Source organism: Scylla paramamosain, chromosome 6 (assembly GCF_035594125.1).
Source record: "Scylla paramamosain isolate STU-SP2022 chromosome 6, ASM3559412v1, whole genome shotgun sequence".
Classification (NCBI taxonomy): Eukaryota; Metazoa; Arthropoda; class Malacostraca; order Decapoda; family Portunidae; genus Scylla; species Scylla paramamosain.
The window spans coordinates 33,981,997-34,000,411 of record NC_087156.1 but is presented as its reverse complement, the minus strand read 5'-3'; the positions used below and the strand labels follow the sequence as shown (position 1 = coordinate 34,000,411).

Below are 18,415 nucleotides of genomic sequence, written 5' to 3'. Positions count from 1 at the left end.
CTATTATATACCAAGCTAACATACACCACAAAATAGGATAACCAGTGATAAGTTCCCACTCACAATCAGACCCACAATAATTCCAAAAGAATAAATTGAAATAAAAAATTAGCCTTTATGGTTCTTGGATAGAAGAGAGGAACAATACCCAGCAAGCACACTCGCCTACATGGCATACCGGAGTCTCTCCACATCAGTGACCAACAGGAGAAATTGTTTATCCATGCCACACCAATATAGACTAGCCTCACCTTTCCTACATCTGATTCAATCAGATGAGTTAAAATTAGTAATCACCTATCCACCTATCTATATGTATAATTAGGCAAAACATCCATATGAATATGAGTAATCAAGATGAGGTTGTTAAGGTTAGTGCACTCAGACAAATGACAAATCCTGATTTGTCAAGGGTTCAAATCCCATGCTATAGCCTCTGTTCACCACTAAAGTGTTTATATAAAGAACATAAGCCAAGAGTTGTGACTTCTCAACCCAGCTAGAGCAGGAATCTAACAATCACACCCTTCTGTGTATATTCATATGTTTTTGTGTCTGCTGCAAAAAAAACAAGATCTACACCACACTCTGAAGAATAAACTGGCAAAGTAGACACACAGTCACATCAAATAAATCAAAAACTTTACCCAAGAGTGCATCAATTTGAGACAAAGATTTTAAGGTTCCCCATCACTCCTCACATGTGGATAGTCACTGGGACACAAATAACATAATTCTATATTGATGTGAAATTACAAAGACAAGACAAAATTTTAAACTTTTAACAGTGCTGATAACATGTTCAACCTAAGACTTTATTATTAATTTTTTATTCAAAGGCTGATCAAGTCCTTATGTAGCAGATATGCAACTTTTCATTTCAACATTACTGATAACCTGCCAAACGTAAATATTTCTTATGAGTCCTTTTTTAATGGCTTGAAGTCCCTATATAGCAGATAAACTTTCAAGAAACCTTACCTTGCTTACAATAGTACAAAACTTGGATATGGAAAAGTCTGTATGAAAATTACCATGAATATATTTACTGCATCATATTCTATAACAACTTGCAGCCATCCATCCCCTCTTCTCACCTGGAAAACTTCATCAGCCTGAAAAAAAGAGAAAACAAAAAGAAGTAATTTACTTGACAGCAGCACATGATCTGTTAACTCTTACTGGCTGTATGTGAAAAATTCTACCACAGAATATACATAGTAACCAAAATTATAAACAATATCCTGACACAGCTCTACAGCATTTTTACTGTTGGAAGAACATTTAGGCATTGGCTGAGCCCTGTTATCTACTCTGTCACATCACACAATTTCTCTTTAATATATCAGTTGTTTTTACTTTTTATTGAAATTCAAATATTAAATATGGATCATTTAGCTCATCAAATCATGCAGTGCTACAAATGGTTTGGGTTGTAAGATAATATAATAATCTTGGTTTTAAATAAATATCACATTTGACAACATAGCTTTGAGGGGTCCTTATCAGTAGGGTCAGGTGATTCAGGTCAGAGAGTGGGATGGCTCAGCCTCTCAGGGGTCACTCCCTTGGAGGCCACCACCCACAATGGAAGCAATGCAAATCTATATTAAAAAAAAAATAAATAAATAAAAAAAAATGCCCCTTGTCTTTTATCTCTCATTAGGTGTGGAAAAGAAGTCAAAACACAAATAAAATATACAAAAATGTCTGATTCACACAAAAGTACACAGTACTGAGAGAGAGAGAGAGAGAGAGAGAGAGAGAGAGAGAGAGAGAGAGAGAGAGAGAGAGAGAGAGAGAGAGAGAGAGAGAGAGAGAGAGAGAGAGAGAGAGAGAGAGAGAGAGAGAGAGAGAGAGAGAGAGAGAGAGAGAGAGAGAGAGAGAGAGAGAGAGAGAGAGAGAAAGGGGGGGAGGGTGAAGTGATGAAGTAGGTGGTTGCCTGACCTTTCCACTACGTTAAATCGATAATTATAACTGGTCCTGTAGGGTCATGAATACGCAGGTCACAGGGAATTCCCCTACTCAGCCAATGCCCAAACATTCTTTCAGCAGTACAAAGACAATAGTTAAGCACATAATCATTCACCCACATAATCTACTCCCCACTCTAATGTATACTCTGCTATTCACAAAATACATTCACTTTTTAACAATCTACCACCAAGCCCATTTTATGATCCTAAAATAATCCACAACTTCTCCCTATCAATTTTGTAAAATGATTTCTCCGAATCCATGAATATCTGAAATACATCCTTTCCTTTCACTAAATGCTTTTCATACTCCTATCTCACAGTAAACAATGATTCATGAATCTCCTTCCAATCCTAAAACCACACTGCTTTTCACAAATGACTACCTTTATCCCTTTCAATCTTCTTAATCAAAATTAAACCATGCATCTTATCTACAAAACAGAATTATATTCCTTAAACTAATGCATTTATAGTAATCGTCATTACCTTTATACAGAGGAAACATACATGCACTTGCCCAATCAAACTGCACAACACTGCACATGAAAATTACATTTATCAGTCTTACTGACAATTCAAAATTGTTGCTTCACTACTTTTAAAACACTTAACTGCACACCCATCTAAACCTACAACTTCCCTTGTTTTCATCCTCACTCCCTCCAGCAATTCGCAATCAAAATCAATAATTGATCTATCCATACAATCTGAACACATTAACCCCTTCATTATCAACAAACTACCATAGTATTTTGCAGAAATTTTCACTAAGGAACTGATGAACTACTTCTGTAAATCATAGCCTAAGTGACAATACACAAGGATTCATTTTATTGGTTTGTATGATTTTTGTGACTCATAATGACATATTGACAAACTGGCACCCAATCATGTTGTATTTCAAGGACTTTTTTGGGTGGAGGATGGGGGTGCAGTGTGTGATTGACACGTGTTGTAGCCAGTTGTCCTTATCTCCATCTGAGACTAAGTCGAAGTGTGAAGTGATTATTGATATTGACTTAAAAAGGTCAGATGATAATGAGACTCAGTCAGATGGCATTGTAAGTGACTCAAGCGAAGAATATCTGCCAGAGAATAACCGTAAGGTAAGCAGTGACAAAAATGAGTGATAACCCTGAACCACCACCACCACCACCACCACTCCACACATCCCACTCCTTTACACTCATGGTTTTCTTTCATATACTGTATTTGATGGCTCATAAGACACACCCAGTTTTGGCAGACAATGAAATGAAAAAAAGATAAATGAACAGATTTAAGCTCTGAATATGAAATGAAGGATTCCACCTGACATTTGAAGACTCTCACATGCATTTATATACATTATTAGATCCCAATATTTTGCATTTAAAAACTTTAATATTTGCTAGTAGCCTACATACCAATCCTGTTGTGAGATGTAAACATGTACCTGGCATATGGCATAAGCAGTGACTGTGAGAGACTACAGGGGTAATCAAGTTTGTTCATAAGAATGTTAAAAGACAAGTGCAATTTTAATTGTATGAAAGTATGTCTTACCTCAAGAAGTAACGGTATCACACTGTAAAGAACACAATGAAGCTTGCCCGTGTCACGGGGTTCGGCGCATAACCGACCACATGCTTGTTTTGGTCCACGCAATGCATGGTGCATAGTCACTGAGGCAAATTCTTCCTGACTGGTGTCATTCTATGTGAATTACCGGTAAGTATGACCTATTGTATATTGTTACCTTGAAAGAAAGAGTTTTGTGGTGTAGTACCAATCATCACCTTGTTTACATGTGTGAAGATGTCTGGGGTTTGATTTTAGAGATTCTCTTGCCTCATAGGAGGCAGGTTCATTTCCTGAGACTTTTTTTTTTTTTTTGGAGAAAGGCTGCATCTTATGAGTCATCAAATACAGTAATGTGCATCTTGTGCCTAAAATCTATTTGAATATGTGACAAGTTTCATATTATAAACAATTAAATAATGGTGGAAGGATAAGTATAAATAGCACTCACAAAATTGGGAGAACCACACTAAACATTCAGTATGGGAAATGAGAGTTTGGATGAAGTTTCTGAATATCTGAGATATGAAGTGTGGAACATGATAGAATTAACCTAGCTTGGAGGAAACATATATGAACAAATTTGGATTTTCTGCTGCAATTACTCTGAGAACATTTGATAAAATAATCTGGAGTTTTGGTGAAAAAAGTCTGTCTGCATTACACAATCATATAAACTTACAAGCTGGATCATAGAATTTGTGAAGAAAGGATGGCTGAGGCAGTACTTCCTTGTGATGAGGCTGGTAGGTACAGTTTCTGAGCACAATCTGCCCAAGCTGTCACTTGATAGAGAGCACCAGCAGAAGCCTCTGCTTCTGACTAGCTGGTAGCATGTGTTGGAGCCACCCAACACATGGGTATCACTGTAGAAATAATAAGTGCAATTAGAAGGTGGCACAGGTAAAATGACCTGACCAACTTACCATACAAATACTCTAAAACATTCCACACTGGGTAGGCTAATTCTACTTTGTAATTTTGTAAGTGCTTCGCAAGGCAATATATAAGAAAAATCGTTTTATAGCACAGAAAATTTTGTACAAAAGCACTGTTATTCATGAGCAAACTCATTTAATTTAAAATTTTACAATAAATCAACACATATTACTGCAGTGACAACAAAATACAGCATAGAGCTGGTGAAACAAGTCAGCCAGAGCTGATAGGCAACTTTACCTGCAGAGCCACAGACCGATGCTGATTCCGGCAGCTAAGATTCTTGATATAAGGGGCATATTTTTGTTATGCCACTATTAGATTAAAATAATCAAGCCATGTCACCAGAGTGCACAATGATCCTGAGGGTGATGCTACATCTAACAATAATCACTCATTACAGCAAGGTGAAGCTTGTCATTTCAGGGGCCAACAGATGAGAGCACACAGGTGACATGGTTGTGTAAACCAGTGCTTACTAATTGCATTTTAAATCAACTAAAAAATGAAAATCAGGTGAGGGAAATAATAAGATGAGAAATAAGAAAACACAGATTTCAAAGTATATGTTGGGTGAGTCAAATGAATTAGCCCAGGGGATTCTGACAATGCCTTATCCAGACAGGAGAGGACCATTCATCCTAAAGGAGCCATGATCCTGTGCCTAGCTAGCACCATCTAGGATGTCCCACATCACAAGTTTACAGAGCCACAGGCAGACGGGAGACACAAAGCAGAGGCTGGGTAGAAACAAGTTTGTTGTGAGCTAAGGTAAATCTGGAAGATCGACTTGTGTTGGTATTGTCAATGACCCCCGTGACACAAGTTCTCTTCCTTCAGATAATGTAAAGCAAACACCACTAAGGTTGCATGAGCTAGTCATTTCTAATCAATACGTTTGGGGATTAAGGTTTGCAATGGCTGTTTCCAAGTTTCCCCACTACAGTAACTTTTTGTCAGTCATGCAACCTTTTTTTAGAGGTATGAAAATTTACCCACTGGGAGGCATTTCCTGCCATAAACATGCTACTTTTTATTTAAACACCCATTCATTTTACTATAAATTTATTTTCCTTAACCTATATGAAAACATTGAAAATGAGCCAATGGTCTCAATTGCACAAAAGGTAACTATGTAAAGTAAGAGATATTGATACAAGATCTCATAGCCTTAAGTTAAAATCAGTTACTTGATCTGAACAATAGAAATAGATTTGCGTTTCATATAAATAAAATTTGGCAAAGTTTTAAGAATTTTACGTTAGTTTCTAAACTAAAAATTAAGAAGAATTACATCAGTTCAAAATACATTTTGAAAATAAGATAGATTTTAGCTACTTAGAAAGTAGCACAAGTGGCAGGGTGGGCTGAGTGGTCACGGCTCAGAGCCTATTGACCAGGTATTACATCCGCTTGGCTGTCCCCATTGCTCTCCGAATTTACATCCCCTACTATTTCTGGGGCCAGGGGAGCCATTGGTACATCGGTGTTTAACTCTTTCTGATCCTCTACATCCTCCCCGTTCTCCTCTGCCTGGTCCATGGCCTGGGGTTTTGCCCCCTCCCCCTCGGGGGCGTCCGAACTCTCCGCATTAGCTTCACTAGTGGCTGACGCCTCCCCTTTATTTTCATCTTTAATGTTGCCTTGCATGGCTGCTTCCGCCAATATTTTATCCACATCCTGTAAATTGTGTGAAATATAATGTTAATATGGCGTGGGTCGGGCCAGGGCCTGGTCCACTACCGGAAGACCAAGAGGAGGGACCACTTACATCACAACCAACACAACCACAACAAAAATTTTGTTTTAAATCAAATTGAGAAAATAACATCAAAAGTTAGAAGAACTATACAGCATCATGCTGAGAATAAGATTTAACTGTATTATTAATTTATTCTGTGAAAGCAAAGCCTGTAAATTTAAGGCACTTTTGTAATTTTTAAATCTACTTCTGAAAACTTATAATTCAAGATCAAAGAGCAATGAGCTCATGCATCAGTGGTTCAGATAATACACACTTGACAATCCTGGACCAGTTCCCACAGGAAGATTAGAAGGTGATGTTCTCAATTATCAGCATAAAATGGATTTGGCAAAATTTACAGGTTTAATTAATTAATACTCATTGTAATGAATACAGTATGTAATTAGAAAATATGTTTGAGTGGTTTGTGACAACATCACCTTACATTACAAAGTCGTCTTGCTTCTTGACCATCAGGTCCATGAAGAAGGATGGTTGGTCACCCATATTATTTTTTTATTTAGTAAATAACTAATATACCAGCCAGAGGAAATGACTGTCTCCAGTTTGTCAGTAAGAAATTGACTAAATTAAGCTTCAAATCAACGATAATTTTAATAAATTAATGATCAACCTGTTCTCTGTATCTCTTTATCTCTCTCTTCTCCCTCTGCCAAAGACCCACTACAGCTGGGTGGACCACACCATGCCTCCTCCACACGCCCCACCTCGAATAGCTACCCACACCAGCAATCAGGAAAGACTTACCTCCTCTGGATGGGCCCCTATGTACTCAAGCTTGGCCTCCCGCAACATGGTGGTCACCTTGTTCCTCTGCTCCTTGAATTCATCCCAATCCTCTTTACTCTTGGTCTTCTTTGCCTTCTGGTGTAACTTGTGTTTCTTCATAATTTCATTCTTCATTCCATCCGTTACCCAAGGTTTATTCATTTCTCCCTAAGTGAAAAAAATAAGTAAAATAAAATAAATAAATAACTATATATATATATATATATATATATATATATATATATATATATATATATATATATAAAACTCAAACTAATGAAGAAATGTAATGGTGTAAAGCTGCATATAAAGACTATATTTAGATGTGGTGTGGTATATCAATGAATGTAAATGATCCCAACAAGTCACATACACTACATACTTCCTAAGTCCTAGCCATGCAATATCACTGCCCATTCAAGACTTTATTCCATGAAGCAAATTTTGTTTGGACAAATGAATCACATTAATATTAGTAGTTGTGAAAAGGGTGTCCCCTTGAAGTGGAAGACTCTCACTATATTAGTCACTTTCCTGTATGTACATAATCCATGCTTCTCTGTCAGAAAATGAGGTTATGCATATTATCCTCTCTTTGTTGTAATCCCACTCCATAAGCAGCTCTAGCAATTAAAGTGAAATCATTTTGTACTGAGCATTTAGGTGTGTCTCCTTTGGGAATTTAGTTTTCCATTGCTCTACCAGATCTAATTGCAATGTGCCTCTGATGATCTGTGAATACTCTTGCCTTCAATTAAGCATCCCTTATTGGCCTTTTTTCTATGAAATATACATATGCTTTTTATCATAAAAAAATTCATTATCATACCTGTGAAGCACACAAGGGTACATGGCCTGAAAAGCCCCTAATTATCTTTACTTTCCTGTGTTCACACAAGGAGCTTCAATATAGCTAGTCAATAAACTCTGCAGCAACGCAGTGGTAGATAACCATAGTTTTTGTATTTTCCTGAAATCGAAGCCAGGTTGTTCAGCCTCTTGCAACACAACAATGTCTTTTTTTCTCTTATATAAGAAGTAGCGCTACCTAAAGTGAGTCTCGCCCAGCTCAAAATTTTTTTTTCTTTTTATTTACATTCAAATCTTAGAATCATGCTCATTTTTAGTGTGCTAGTATGTCTTTTACTGGAAAAGCCCAAAACAAAATTGCAGTAAATTTCACCACATAAATTCAGGCGCAGAAGACACCCTCAGGTTTAGATGAAGTTGTTTCTGCCACTATCTGGTTACATACAAGTAGGCAGAGAAGAGGAAAGATAGAAGAGCTACTTGAAAAATCAAGGTTAGTTAGATGCAATATCCCCCTTTAATTCATCTAAAGTAGTGAGGGTCAAGGGAGACACATGCAGTGTAGTGAGTGTGACAGTGCACTTCAAATATAAAATATAATGGGTCAGACCTCATCTTTGGGTGAGGACTGTGCCTGGTCTCAACTTCCTAGTATACACTTCATGTACAGTGCACTAAATTAAATTACTGCCAAAAGACATAGTGACATGCTAAAATTTTGTATGTTTTTAAGATTTAAATGGAAGTTAAATTTAGGGGCCAGGCAGAACTCAGTTTGGCTTGTTTTTATCTAAATAAGAGAGAAAACAGTTATGTTGCATGCTGAAAAGTATGGCTTCTTTTTCAAAGAAATATATCAAATGTCATTACCATCCTAAACATTTGCTTATTTAGATTACTGGCTACATTAGTTTTGTGTGCTGATACTTTGATTTTCAGAAAAACCAGTCATATAATTTTCAGACAAAACTATTCTATTCAGATAGACTTTGATGTGTTTTGAATAGATATGATAACTGTTTCTCAGACAAATCACTTATATTTCTACTGAAACATGCTTGCACCACAATGATAGAGTCCACCACTTGTGCCTCACCTGATTTCCACTTTAATTTCCCTAAACTACTATGCATACCTGCCATAAAGCAATCCCCTAATGACAAAACTTTTTTTTTTTTTTTTTATTAAAAATCAAACCTGACTTGATAGACTTCCTAACCAGGGATTTGACTCACAACTGACCTAAATTCAAAACATAATATTTCATTTATTTCTGAATTTCCTGACCTAGTTCAACAATCAAAATTTTTAGAAAAGCAAGATCTACACAAATACATAGTTGAAGAAATAGTGTTTGGTAAATATTACTGAAAAAAAAATGCTTTAGCATCGAGGGATTGTGATAGGTTACATGTGACCTATCACAATCTACTTGCATGTATCTTTAGAGCTATGATGCAATAAGTAGGTTGGGGTGATTAGAAATCTTATGAAAATTATTTCAAATTATAGTCCATTAAGCTGCATTTGCTAAGAACTACCAATAAAAATGTTGGTTCCTCCAGTCTGCATCTTGTCAAGTAGTTAAAATTAATTACCTGCTTGTCTTTGTTCTTTATCATGGATATTCCTCCCCCTCTTCCTCTAACTGGCCCTCTGCCCCTCACCACACCCCGGCCCCGACCTCGTCCCCTCAGGGGAGGTCTTGGAGGACCCATCATGCCAGGCCCTGGGGGCCCAAAGGGTGGTCCCATGGGCATGGGAGGTGGTGGCAACATCCCCTGCATTCCGCCTCGTCCTCTAGGTCCCATGCCACCTCTTGGAGGAGGGGGACCCATTCCTCTTCCCATTCCCATTGGAGGACCTGGCGGTCCCAGCCTGCCTGGCCCAGGAAGGGGTCGCGGCACTAGGCGACCTGGTGGAGCCATGTGATCAGGTCTGCGGCCCGGTCCTGGGGGAGGCATACGGCCAGGGGGAGGTCCCATTCCCATTGGAGGAGGTGGTCCCATTGGACCCCGGGGAGGTCCCATGTTGTGGGGACGTCTCATTCCTGGTGGGGGGAAAAGGGGACGCGACATCAGCGGCGGCGGCTTCTGGACGCCGCCACCACGACCACCTCGCTGGTTTCCCCTGCCGCGGCTGCCCCCACCGCGGCCACGCACTCCCCCTCCGCGGCGGTCTGCGCTCCCATTCACTTGGCGGCGCATTACCAACACTTGCTGAGAAAAACACTAGCAAATCTTCTCAGAAAACACACTTGTTGTCACAATCAACACACCACTCCGGCGTCCCGACCTCTCTCACCAATACGCATGAACGATCGATCTTGCCAATCACAAGACATCTCTGGCCCCGCGTAGGACGACCGCCAGCCAATGGGCGCCGCTTTCTCGTACAGACTAGGGATCAGAGATGTAATGTGTTATTGATCTGTTTCTCTATTCTGGGATCAGTTTTTTTTCCATAGAATAAAGCATAAAAAATACAAAATAAATTATTATGTTCTCCAACTTAGGAAAATAGCGTAAGAGTCAACAAGCCACTACAAAAGAAAATATTAAAACATAAAGGGCGCATGAGATTCTTAAGACCAAGTAGAAGTCTTTCAGGCAAAAATGACGAGGCCTTGATGAGGAAGTATATGAGTATCTAGCATAGTGATAACCAACATTGAAATATGAACGTGAAAAGGCTTAGAATGGGTGGTTAAGAGGATCAGCATGGGAGCTGCATTTGAAATGTTAAATGTGAATTTGGAAAACCTACAAAGAACTCATTATTTAGCTCAAGTGAGTACGTGGGCCTGTGATCGAGACTGTGGCCACCATCAAGAATGAGAGACTATCAGTCTTTCATCATTGGTCACCATCACGCAATTGAAATAGAGATAAACAGATAAATAGATTATTAAATAATAATAATAATAATAATAATAATTATTATTATTATTATTATTATTATTATTATTATTATTACTATTATTAATTATTATTGTTACCATTATTATTATCTTATTATTGTTACTATTATTACTTTTATTATTATTATTATAACTATATATGTAGAAAGATTAGTATTATGAAATGTGAAAAAAAAAAAAAATCAGGATGCGAAAGAAACACTGCATACGCTTAATACTTTATAAGTCATGGGAGGGAGGGATGATATCTACGAAGATGGAGTGTAGTACCTACAGAGTCATTTTTGTAATTTATCATTCACGAGAGAGAGAGAGAGAGAGAGAGAGAGAGAGAGAGAGAGAGAGAGAGAGAGAGAGAGAGAGAGAGAGAGAGAGAGAGAGAGAGGGATTGACTTTATTGTTGTAGTAAAAAGTGCAACAAAGGAGAAAGACGGGTCCTGCCGGCCTTCCCCTGAACAAGAGGCAAACAAACAGAGATCAGATGTATATCACATTACAAAATTGCACATACACATACATATACATACAATACATATACATACACATACATACATATACACATGCATAGATACATACACATACGTACACGTGTACATACGTACACGTACATATACATACTTACACATACACATACATATACGAGTATACACACATACATTTATTTACATAAATACATACACAGACATACATACATATACACATGCACATGCACTTACATATATTAGATCTGTATATACAAAAGAGGATACATGTACACAAGCACATAGACACTATATATAAGGGGAGACATCTGTTCACAGCCAAATGGAAATCTGAGTTATGAGGAGAGGTAGTAGTAGTATACCCACACACCCACACACTAATGAAGGATTGACGTACAGCCAGTAGGTGGTCCACGAGGGTATGTATACACACACACACGCACACAGCAGCAGCACCAAGTGGGAGCAAAGTTCAGGTATTCTTGCAGAATAGCCCTAAGAGCATTGGTGTTTATTAGCCAGCAGATAAGCCGCTGCAGGTCTTATTATGCATCATGTGAACTGAACAGTGGGGCCATATCGGGCGGAAGAAGTCTTCGCTGTAACTGGGCCACCTGCTCAGAAGATTCTTAAACATCTATCACCTCACAACCTTCTATCTGATCGCCAGTATGGGTTCCGTCAAGGCCGCTCTACCGGTGATCTTCTGGCTTTCCTTACTGAGTCTTGGTCATCCTCTTTTAGAGATTTTGGTGAAACTTTTGCTGTTGCCTTGGACATATCAAAAGCTTTTGATAGAGTCTGGTACAAAGCTTTGATTTCCAAACTACCCTCCTACGGTTTCTATCCTTCTCTCTGTAACTTCATCTCAAGTTTCCTTTCTGACCGTTCTATTGCTGCTGTGGTAGACGGTCACTGTTCTCCTAAATCTATTAACAGTGGTGTTCCTCAGGGTTCTGTCCTGTCACCCACTCTCTTCTTATTATTCATCAATGATCTAAACCAAACTTCTTGTCCTATCCACTCCTACGCTGATGATACCACCCTGCACTTTTCCACGTCTTTTCATAGACGTCCAACCCTTCAGGAGGTAAACATATCACGCAGGGAAGCCACAGAACGCTTGACTTCTGATCTTTCTAAAATTTCTGATTGGGGCAGAGTAAACTTGGTATTGTTCAATGCCTCAAAAACTCAATTCCTCCATCTACCAACTCGACACAACCTTCCAGACAACTATCCCCTCTTCTTCAATGACACTCAACTGTCCCCCTCTTCTACACTGAACATCCTCGGTCTGTCCTTTGCTTATAATCTGAAATGGAAACTTTACATCTCATCTCTAGCTAAAACAGCTTCTATGAAGTTAGGTGTTCTGAGACGTCTCCGCCAGTTTTTCTCACCCCCCCCCCCAGCTGCTAACTCTGTACAAGGGCCTTATCCGTCCATGTATGGAGTATGCTTCACATGTCTGCGGGGGTTCCACACATCCTGCTCTTCTAGACAGGGTGGAATCAAAAGCTTTTCGTCTCATCAACTCCTCTCCTCTAACTGACTGTCTTCAGCCTGTCTCTCACCGCCGCAATGTTGCATATCTAGCTGTCTTCTACCGCTATTTTCATGCTAACTGCTCTTCTGATCTTGCTGGCTGCATGCCTCCCCTACTCCCGCGGCCTCGCTGCACAAGACTTTCTTCTTTCTCTCACCCCTATTCTGTCCACCTCTCTAACGCAAGAGTTAACCAGTATTCTCAATCATTCATCTCTTTCTCTGGTAAACTCTGGAACTCCCTGCCTGCTTCTGTATTTCCACCTTCCTATGACTTGAATTCCTTCAAGAGGGAGGTTTCAAGACACTTATTCATCAATTTTTGACCACTGCTTTGACCCTTTTATGGGACTGGCATTTCAGTGGGCATATTTTTTTCATTGGATTTTTGTTGCCCTTGGCCAGTGTCCTTCCTACATAAAAAAAAAAAAAAAAAAAAAAGGACCAATGTCAGTTAGTGGCACCATCTTGCAACACCTTGCCATCTAGCTCCTGATTTGCAAACAGTATCTAGGGCGCTTCAGGACTTTTAATCAAAATTAAAATACATATATTTCTCCTTACTAGTTGTTGAAGCAGCACACTGCAATACAATTCCCATCACTGGTTAATAATGCAAAAAATTTTGTAACATTTTTTTATTGGCCATTATCGTTTCCTCTTGCAGTCAAATAAACATCATTACAAGGACAAAATTTCACCCAGCAGAGACTAGCCTCACTAACCAAGTGACACCAACAGGAACAATCAACACTACCACACCGCGACCCAAGGACTCACCCATTCAGCCCTTAAACTCCTGTGTCAAGTTCTTCCTGCACCTGTAAGGTGATTTTTCTATTGTGATGGCATTATAATTTAGCATAACTTAATGTACAGAGAAGCACTTTTACATTGTTCACATCTAGTGGGCTTAGGTTTAAATCCCATTTAGGCCGCCATGCATGCCGCTGTCATTCCCCAGCCCTCCATGTGGTAAGACCTTGTGAACACCTTAGGCGCCATCCACCTTCTGCATGTGCTTGATAAGATCAATGACACGGTTGGAATAGCCAAACTCGTTATCATACCAGGAAACTACCTTGACAAAAGTCTTGCTCAGCTGAATTCCAGCCTTGGCATCAAAGATTGAGGACCTCTCATCTCCAGTAAAGTCACAGGAGACAACATCATCCTCAGTGTAGCCCAGGACACCCTTGAGGGGACCCTCAGCAGCAGCCTTCATGGCAGCCTTGATATCATCATAAGAGCAATCCTTGCCCAGAATGCAAGTCAGGTCAACCACGGACACATCAGGGGTAGGGACACGGAAGGCCATGCCAGTAAGCTTTCCATTCAGCTCAGGAATGACCTTGCCTACAGCCTTAGCGGCACCAGTGGAGGATGGGATGATGTTCTGTGCAGCACCACGGCCACCACGCCAGTCCTTAGCAGAGGGCCCATCAACAGTCTTCTGGGTGGCAGTAACAGCATGAACAGTGGTCATGAGGCCCTGGACAATCTCAAAGTTGTCATGAAGTACCTTGGCAACTGGTGCCAGGCAGTTGGTGGTGCAGGAGGCATTGGAGACCACCTTCATGTCCTTAGAGTACTTCTCCAAATTCACACCACACACAAACATGGGTGCATCAGCCGAGGGAGCAGAGATGATCACCTTCTTGGCACCGCCAGTGAAGTGGGCAGAGGCCTTCTCGATGGTGGTGAACACGCCAGTAGACTCCACAACATACTCAGCGCCAGCCTTGCTCCATGGAATGTTCTCAGGCTTCATCTCATTGTATACAGTAATCTTGTGGCCATCAACAACCAGAGCTCCATCCTCTGCCTTCACCTCACCCTTGTACACGCCATGGGTGGAGTCATACTTGAACATGTAAACCATGTAGTCCAGGGCAATGAAAGGATCATTCACAGCCACAACCTGGAAGACAAGAAAAATCCTTTAAGTATGCACACAAAGCTCACTAATGTTGACCAAAAAATTAATTAAGGGGAAAGTTTAAAACAGAAATCCTAACTAAAAAGTGTAGATGTTATCTTAGTAGACAATAACCCTAGTCCTATGCCATTCTGTACAGCAAAATTACTGATACTGTAAATTAATTATGAATATCATTAAAGTAAGAAGCTCTGTAAGAGGCAGGCATACTACAATTTGAAACATTTGCAGCATGCACCCACCAATTATGAATTGAAATTGGCTTGACCAATTTACAGCATTCAGGTTGTGATTTCACAAGCAAATAGTATGAAATTCAATGTAATCACCTAGAGTTTATGAATGACTTGTGCATTGCTTTAAGAGTTTAGATGGTCACCAGTAATGCAAGTTACACACTGCAGTCACCTAAGAGGATGTACATCAAGCTAGATTATATTTGTTGGAAAAGCTGTAACTGTTTCATAAGATGTACATGGCAAATATCTAGTAGTCTGTGAGACACCAATTCAGAGTTCGGTAGCAGTTATGAATACAGTATGTCATAATTATTGGTGACCACGAGACAAAAAAGGCTCACTGCTGTGTTCCCCTAACCTACACACGCTGATTTCCCACACCAGCGACAGTGCAGAATAATTAGTAAAAACTACTAAATGTGACTGCAAAATGAATAGAAAAATCCTTGAGCGAGTCCATTAACGCCTTAAAATCATCTGCATTCCATCAAATTTTGAGTATTTTCTTGTCACTTAAAATTCAAAGATTAGGTATAATTGCAGTTTCTCCCAATAAACCACAAGCAAGTATGAAGTGTCTCATGGTCTAGATCACACAGCTAGGAGCATTTCTAACCCCATATTAACTTGTCGCAAACGAATAAGGTCGGGACGGAATTTCAAAGATTTACCTCAGTTTTTAGCTGGGATCCTGTTTCCACAGTCATTGAAAGGATAGTATGGTAAGGTAAGGCTAGAATAGGATAGATAAGGTTAGGTAAGGTTAGGTTTGGTTAGGTTACCTTAGCTTTCTGGTTGTGTTCGAATATACTAATGGTGGGGGTTCAAGCTGGTTATAATAGGTTTTTAGTTTGCTACATTTAGGAAATTTCCTTGACTTCTAGGGAAATTTCCCTACATTTTCAAAGTCTATATATCACTCGTATGTTTAACCCCCCCCCAAATCCCCGGTTCCCCACAGGCCCCCAAGCTTACTGGAGGGGTTGGGGGGGGTGTGGGTAGAGATTGGGGATACTGGGTGAAACTGCAAATTTACCAAAGGTTAAAATAATATACGACTTAGTCACATCATCATTATGAAACCAACATTCGATGTTTGAACGTTATAGGCAAACTGGCCTTTTATTTGATACGAGAACGTTCATTATCGACCCAAGTTCACTGGGTACACTAGACAGGCGAGGAGCCAAAACTAATTTCTGGGCAAACTTTCGTCCCAGTATGTTAGTATGAACGTTTTTGGGTGCAAGGTTATGGCCAAGGAGAGTGCACGGATGTGTGCCAAGTTTAGGGGGGTGTAGAGGGGCTGGTTACTAAGGGCGACCGGGGGTTAAGAAGACAATAACAATCAATATTATCATTACACAAAAGACATACTTACCTCGGCGCCTTTCAGCAGAGCAGCACGAAGTACCAGACGACCGATGCGGCCAAATCCGTTGATACCGATCTTGGACATGTTGGTGTTGGAGTTGGTGAGGTGATGCAAGAGGAATATCTGAAAGTAAGAATATTCGTAAGAATCACGTCATGTTAATTAATACATTTTTATCTGAGAGCTGTGATGGATTGATCAGATTCCATGACACAGCGGATCAATAGCGGACCACACCCAGCTCGCGGATCCTGCTGTAACCGGCTATCCTAGAGCGGCGCCATTACCCAAATGCTGGAGAACCCGTCACCCGTTATCCAACTTGTTTTCTAGTCAAAACAAGCTATATACTCTATGCCATATGCACCAAAATGTAGTTCACGTATGTCATTATCTGTTGGAACTATAACAGCTTAATGACAAAGCAAAATAACAGTCTCAGAGCTGAAAATTGTTAACACTCACCGCCCTGGTCTGACTAGACTGACGCCTGAGGAAGCCTTACCACCGTAGTTATGGTGGAGCTCGACGTCACTGCAGATGCCAACACACTTCCTTTTGTTTAACCTTTATTTATCGGTCAAATAGACACAAAACCGTAATCTATCTATATATTAGTGATCGAAACTATAGCATATAGTTGAATTTTTATGTTAAATATCATTGTGAATTAATGTAAATACTAATAAACTAGTAATATAAAGTAAGGAATCGGCAGCTGAACTGAGGCCGGCCGTGCGCCTGCTCCGTGCAGCCACACACACACAGCCTCCTTGGGCGACCTTCACTGCCCCTCACAGGAGCATAATATTGAGAAATTGATGAAATAAACTAATTAAAGTTATCATTCATGTCATCATTCCAATATTCATAATCCAATATACTGTAATTTAGTTTCTTTGACTGCTTCTGATACCACCCATGACACATTTTGTACAACCATTACAACTGAAATACCTAACTTGTATATATTGATTAATTGTATTCCTTAAGAAAATCCCTTCTCATATTCACAATAGTTCAACATACAGTTATATCAACGCAAAGGATCCACTTTTTGCTCCGGGAGACAGGAACCCTGCTGAAGGTCATGTGAAGGTGACCCCGCCACAGCCACCGTAGTCTCCTAACATGAAGGACACTGGTGCCATACAACAAATACACCCAGACACACAAATGAACAAATAAGACAACTTGTAATATGATATCATCGTCCGAACACAGACGTTGCATAACCGGTGATCCCTTTACATCATATCTAGCGTCCTCGCCTCATCCATAATGTCTATACCTCCATAATATTCTCGTGTGACCTTGAATCCACTATTGAGGACGTTATGTTCTGTTTCACAATTTGTACTACTGTTGAGACGAAGCGAAGTTGTGCTGGAAGTGACGGAATGAGGAATAATGTGTAGCTACCGTAAAATTTTTCCATCCCAGCATCGATCCACACACACACACACACACACTCACGTTATTCAGCACATTACTTAGTTCGTTTGCATGTAAACTGTGTATTGTAAAGGATATTCAGTTCATCAGGAGCAGGAACACGTTTAGTTAATGTTTTGCAGTGAACATTTAAAAACATTTAATTTCACTTAAAACCGATAAATTGCATAAACAGGATAGTTTTTCTACCACTGCATATCCGGTTAAGAACTCATGACATGTAAAATATACATAGCTTCTGCCTATGCCATTCTATTGCGTCTTTACATAGTAATGTTGAACCTGACGGCCTTGGCATATGATCTGTTTTGCCAATTTACGACGGTCTCTGCATATATCGGAGTACCTGCATGTTGTGTTCATGTGTACAATACCTTAAATATAAACTGATATTGATGTTTGTGCAAAAATCTTCCTAGTGATAGCATTTTCCCACCAGCACTACATGACATTGGTTGAAACCTACAGAATGCTTGTCATCACTCTCTTTGGTACAGTGTCTTCAGTGAAATCTAGAGGAGACTATAGAAGAGCTGCAGCCTGCGAGTGGAAGTAAGACTCGAGGAAGGGTGCTTGGCTGGAGCCAGTGACAGTGGGGGTAGGAGTGGAATGAGGGGATGGGGAGGGTAGATGGCA

General features: G+C 39.8%; 3 protein-coding genes across 5 annotated transcripts; all 3 read right to left on the bottom strand.

Annotated features, from left to right (window-relative positions):
• Positions 1–835: 835 nt before the first annotated feature.
• On the bottom strand, positions 836–5,521 carry LOC135101640 (uncharacterized). 2 transcript variants are annotated; one of them, XM_064005907.1, is made up of 3 exons: positions 4,719–5,521; positions 4,222–4,405; positions 836–1,115 (listed from the first exon to the last, which is right to left on the bottom strand). In XM_064005907.1, the coding sequence occupies exons 1-3, from the start codon at positions 4,775–4,777 to the stop codon at positions 987–989; spliced, it is 372 nt and encodes a 123-aa protein (XP_063861977.1). In that variant the 5' UTR covers positions 4,778–5,521; the 3' UTR covers positions 836–986. The 2 variants fall into 2 exon arrangements, with proteins under 2 accessions (XP_063861977.1, XP_063861978.1); XM_064005908.1 differs by lacking the exon at positions 836–1,115 and adding an exon at positions 1,483–1,604 and having other exon boundaries at positions 4,719–4,927.
• A 5-nt stretch (positions 5,522–5,526) lies between these two features.
• Positions 5,527–10,170, bottom strand: LOC135101639 (uncharacterized). Its single transcript, XM_064005906.1, has 3 exons — positions 9,420–10,170; positions 6,991–7,179; positions 5,527–6,158 (listed from the first exon to the last, which is right to left on the bottom strand). Exons 1-3 carry the CDS (start codon positions 10,026–10,028, stop codon positions 5,868–5,870), a joined length of 1,089 nt encoding a protein of 362 aa, XP_063861976.1. The 5' UTR covers positions 10,029–10,170; the 3' UTR covers positions 5,527–5,867.
• Positions 10,171–13,394: 3,224 nt separating this feature from the next.
• LOC135101638 (glyceraldehyde-3-phosphate dehydrogenase) lies at positions 13,395–16,855 on the bottom strand. Of its 2 annotated transcripts, none has more exons than XM_064005903.1 (3): positions 16,790–16,855; positions 16,331–16,447; positions 13,395–14,692 (listed from the first exon to the last, which is right to left on the bottom strand). In XM_064005903.1, exons 2-3 carry the CDS (start codon positions 16,406–16,408, stop codon positions 13,766–13,768), a joined length of 1,005 nt encoding a protein of 334 aa, XP_063861973.1. In that variant the 5' UTR covers positions 16,409–16,447; positions 16,790–16,855; the 3' UTR covers positions 13,395–13,765. The 2 variants fall into 2 exon arrangements, with proteins under 2 accessions (XP_063861973.1, XP_063861974.1); XM_064005904.1 differs by lacking the exon at positions 16,790–16,855 and adding an exon at positions 16,562–16,609.
• Between the last annotated feature and the right edge of the window lie 1,560 nt (positions 16,856–18,415).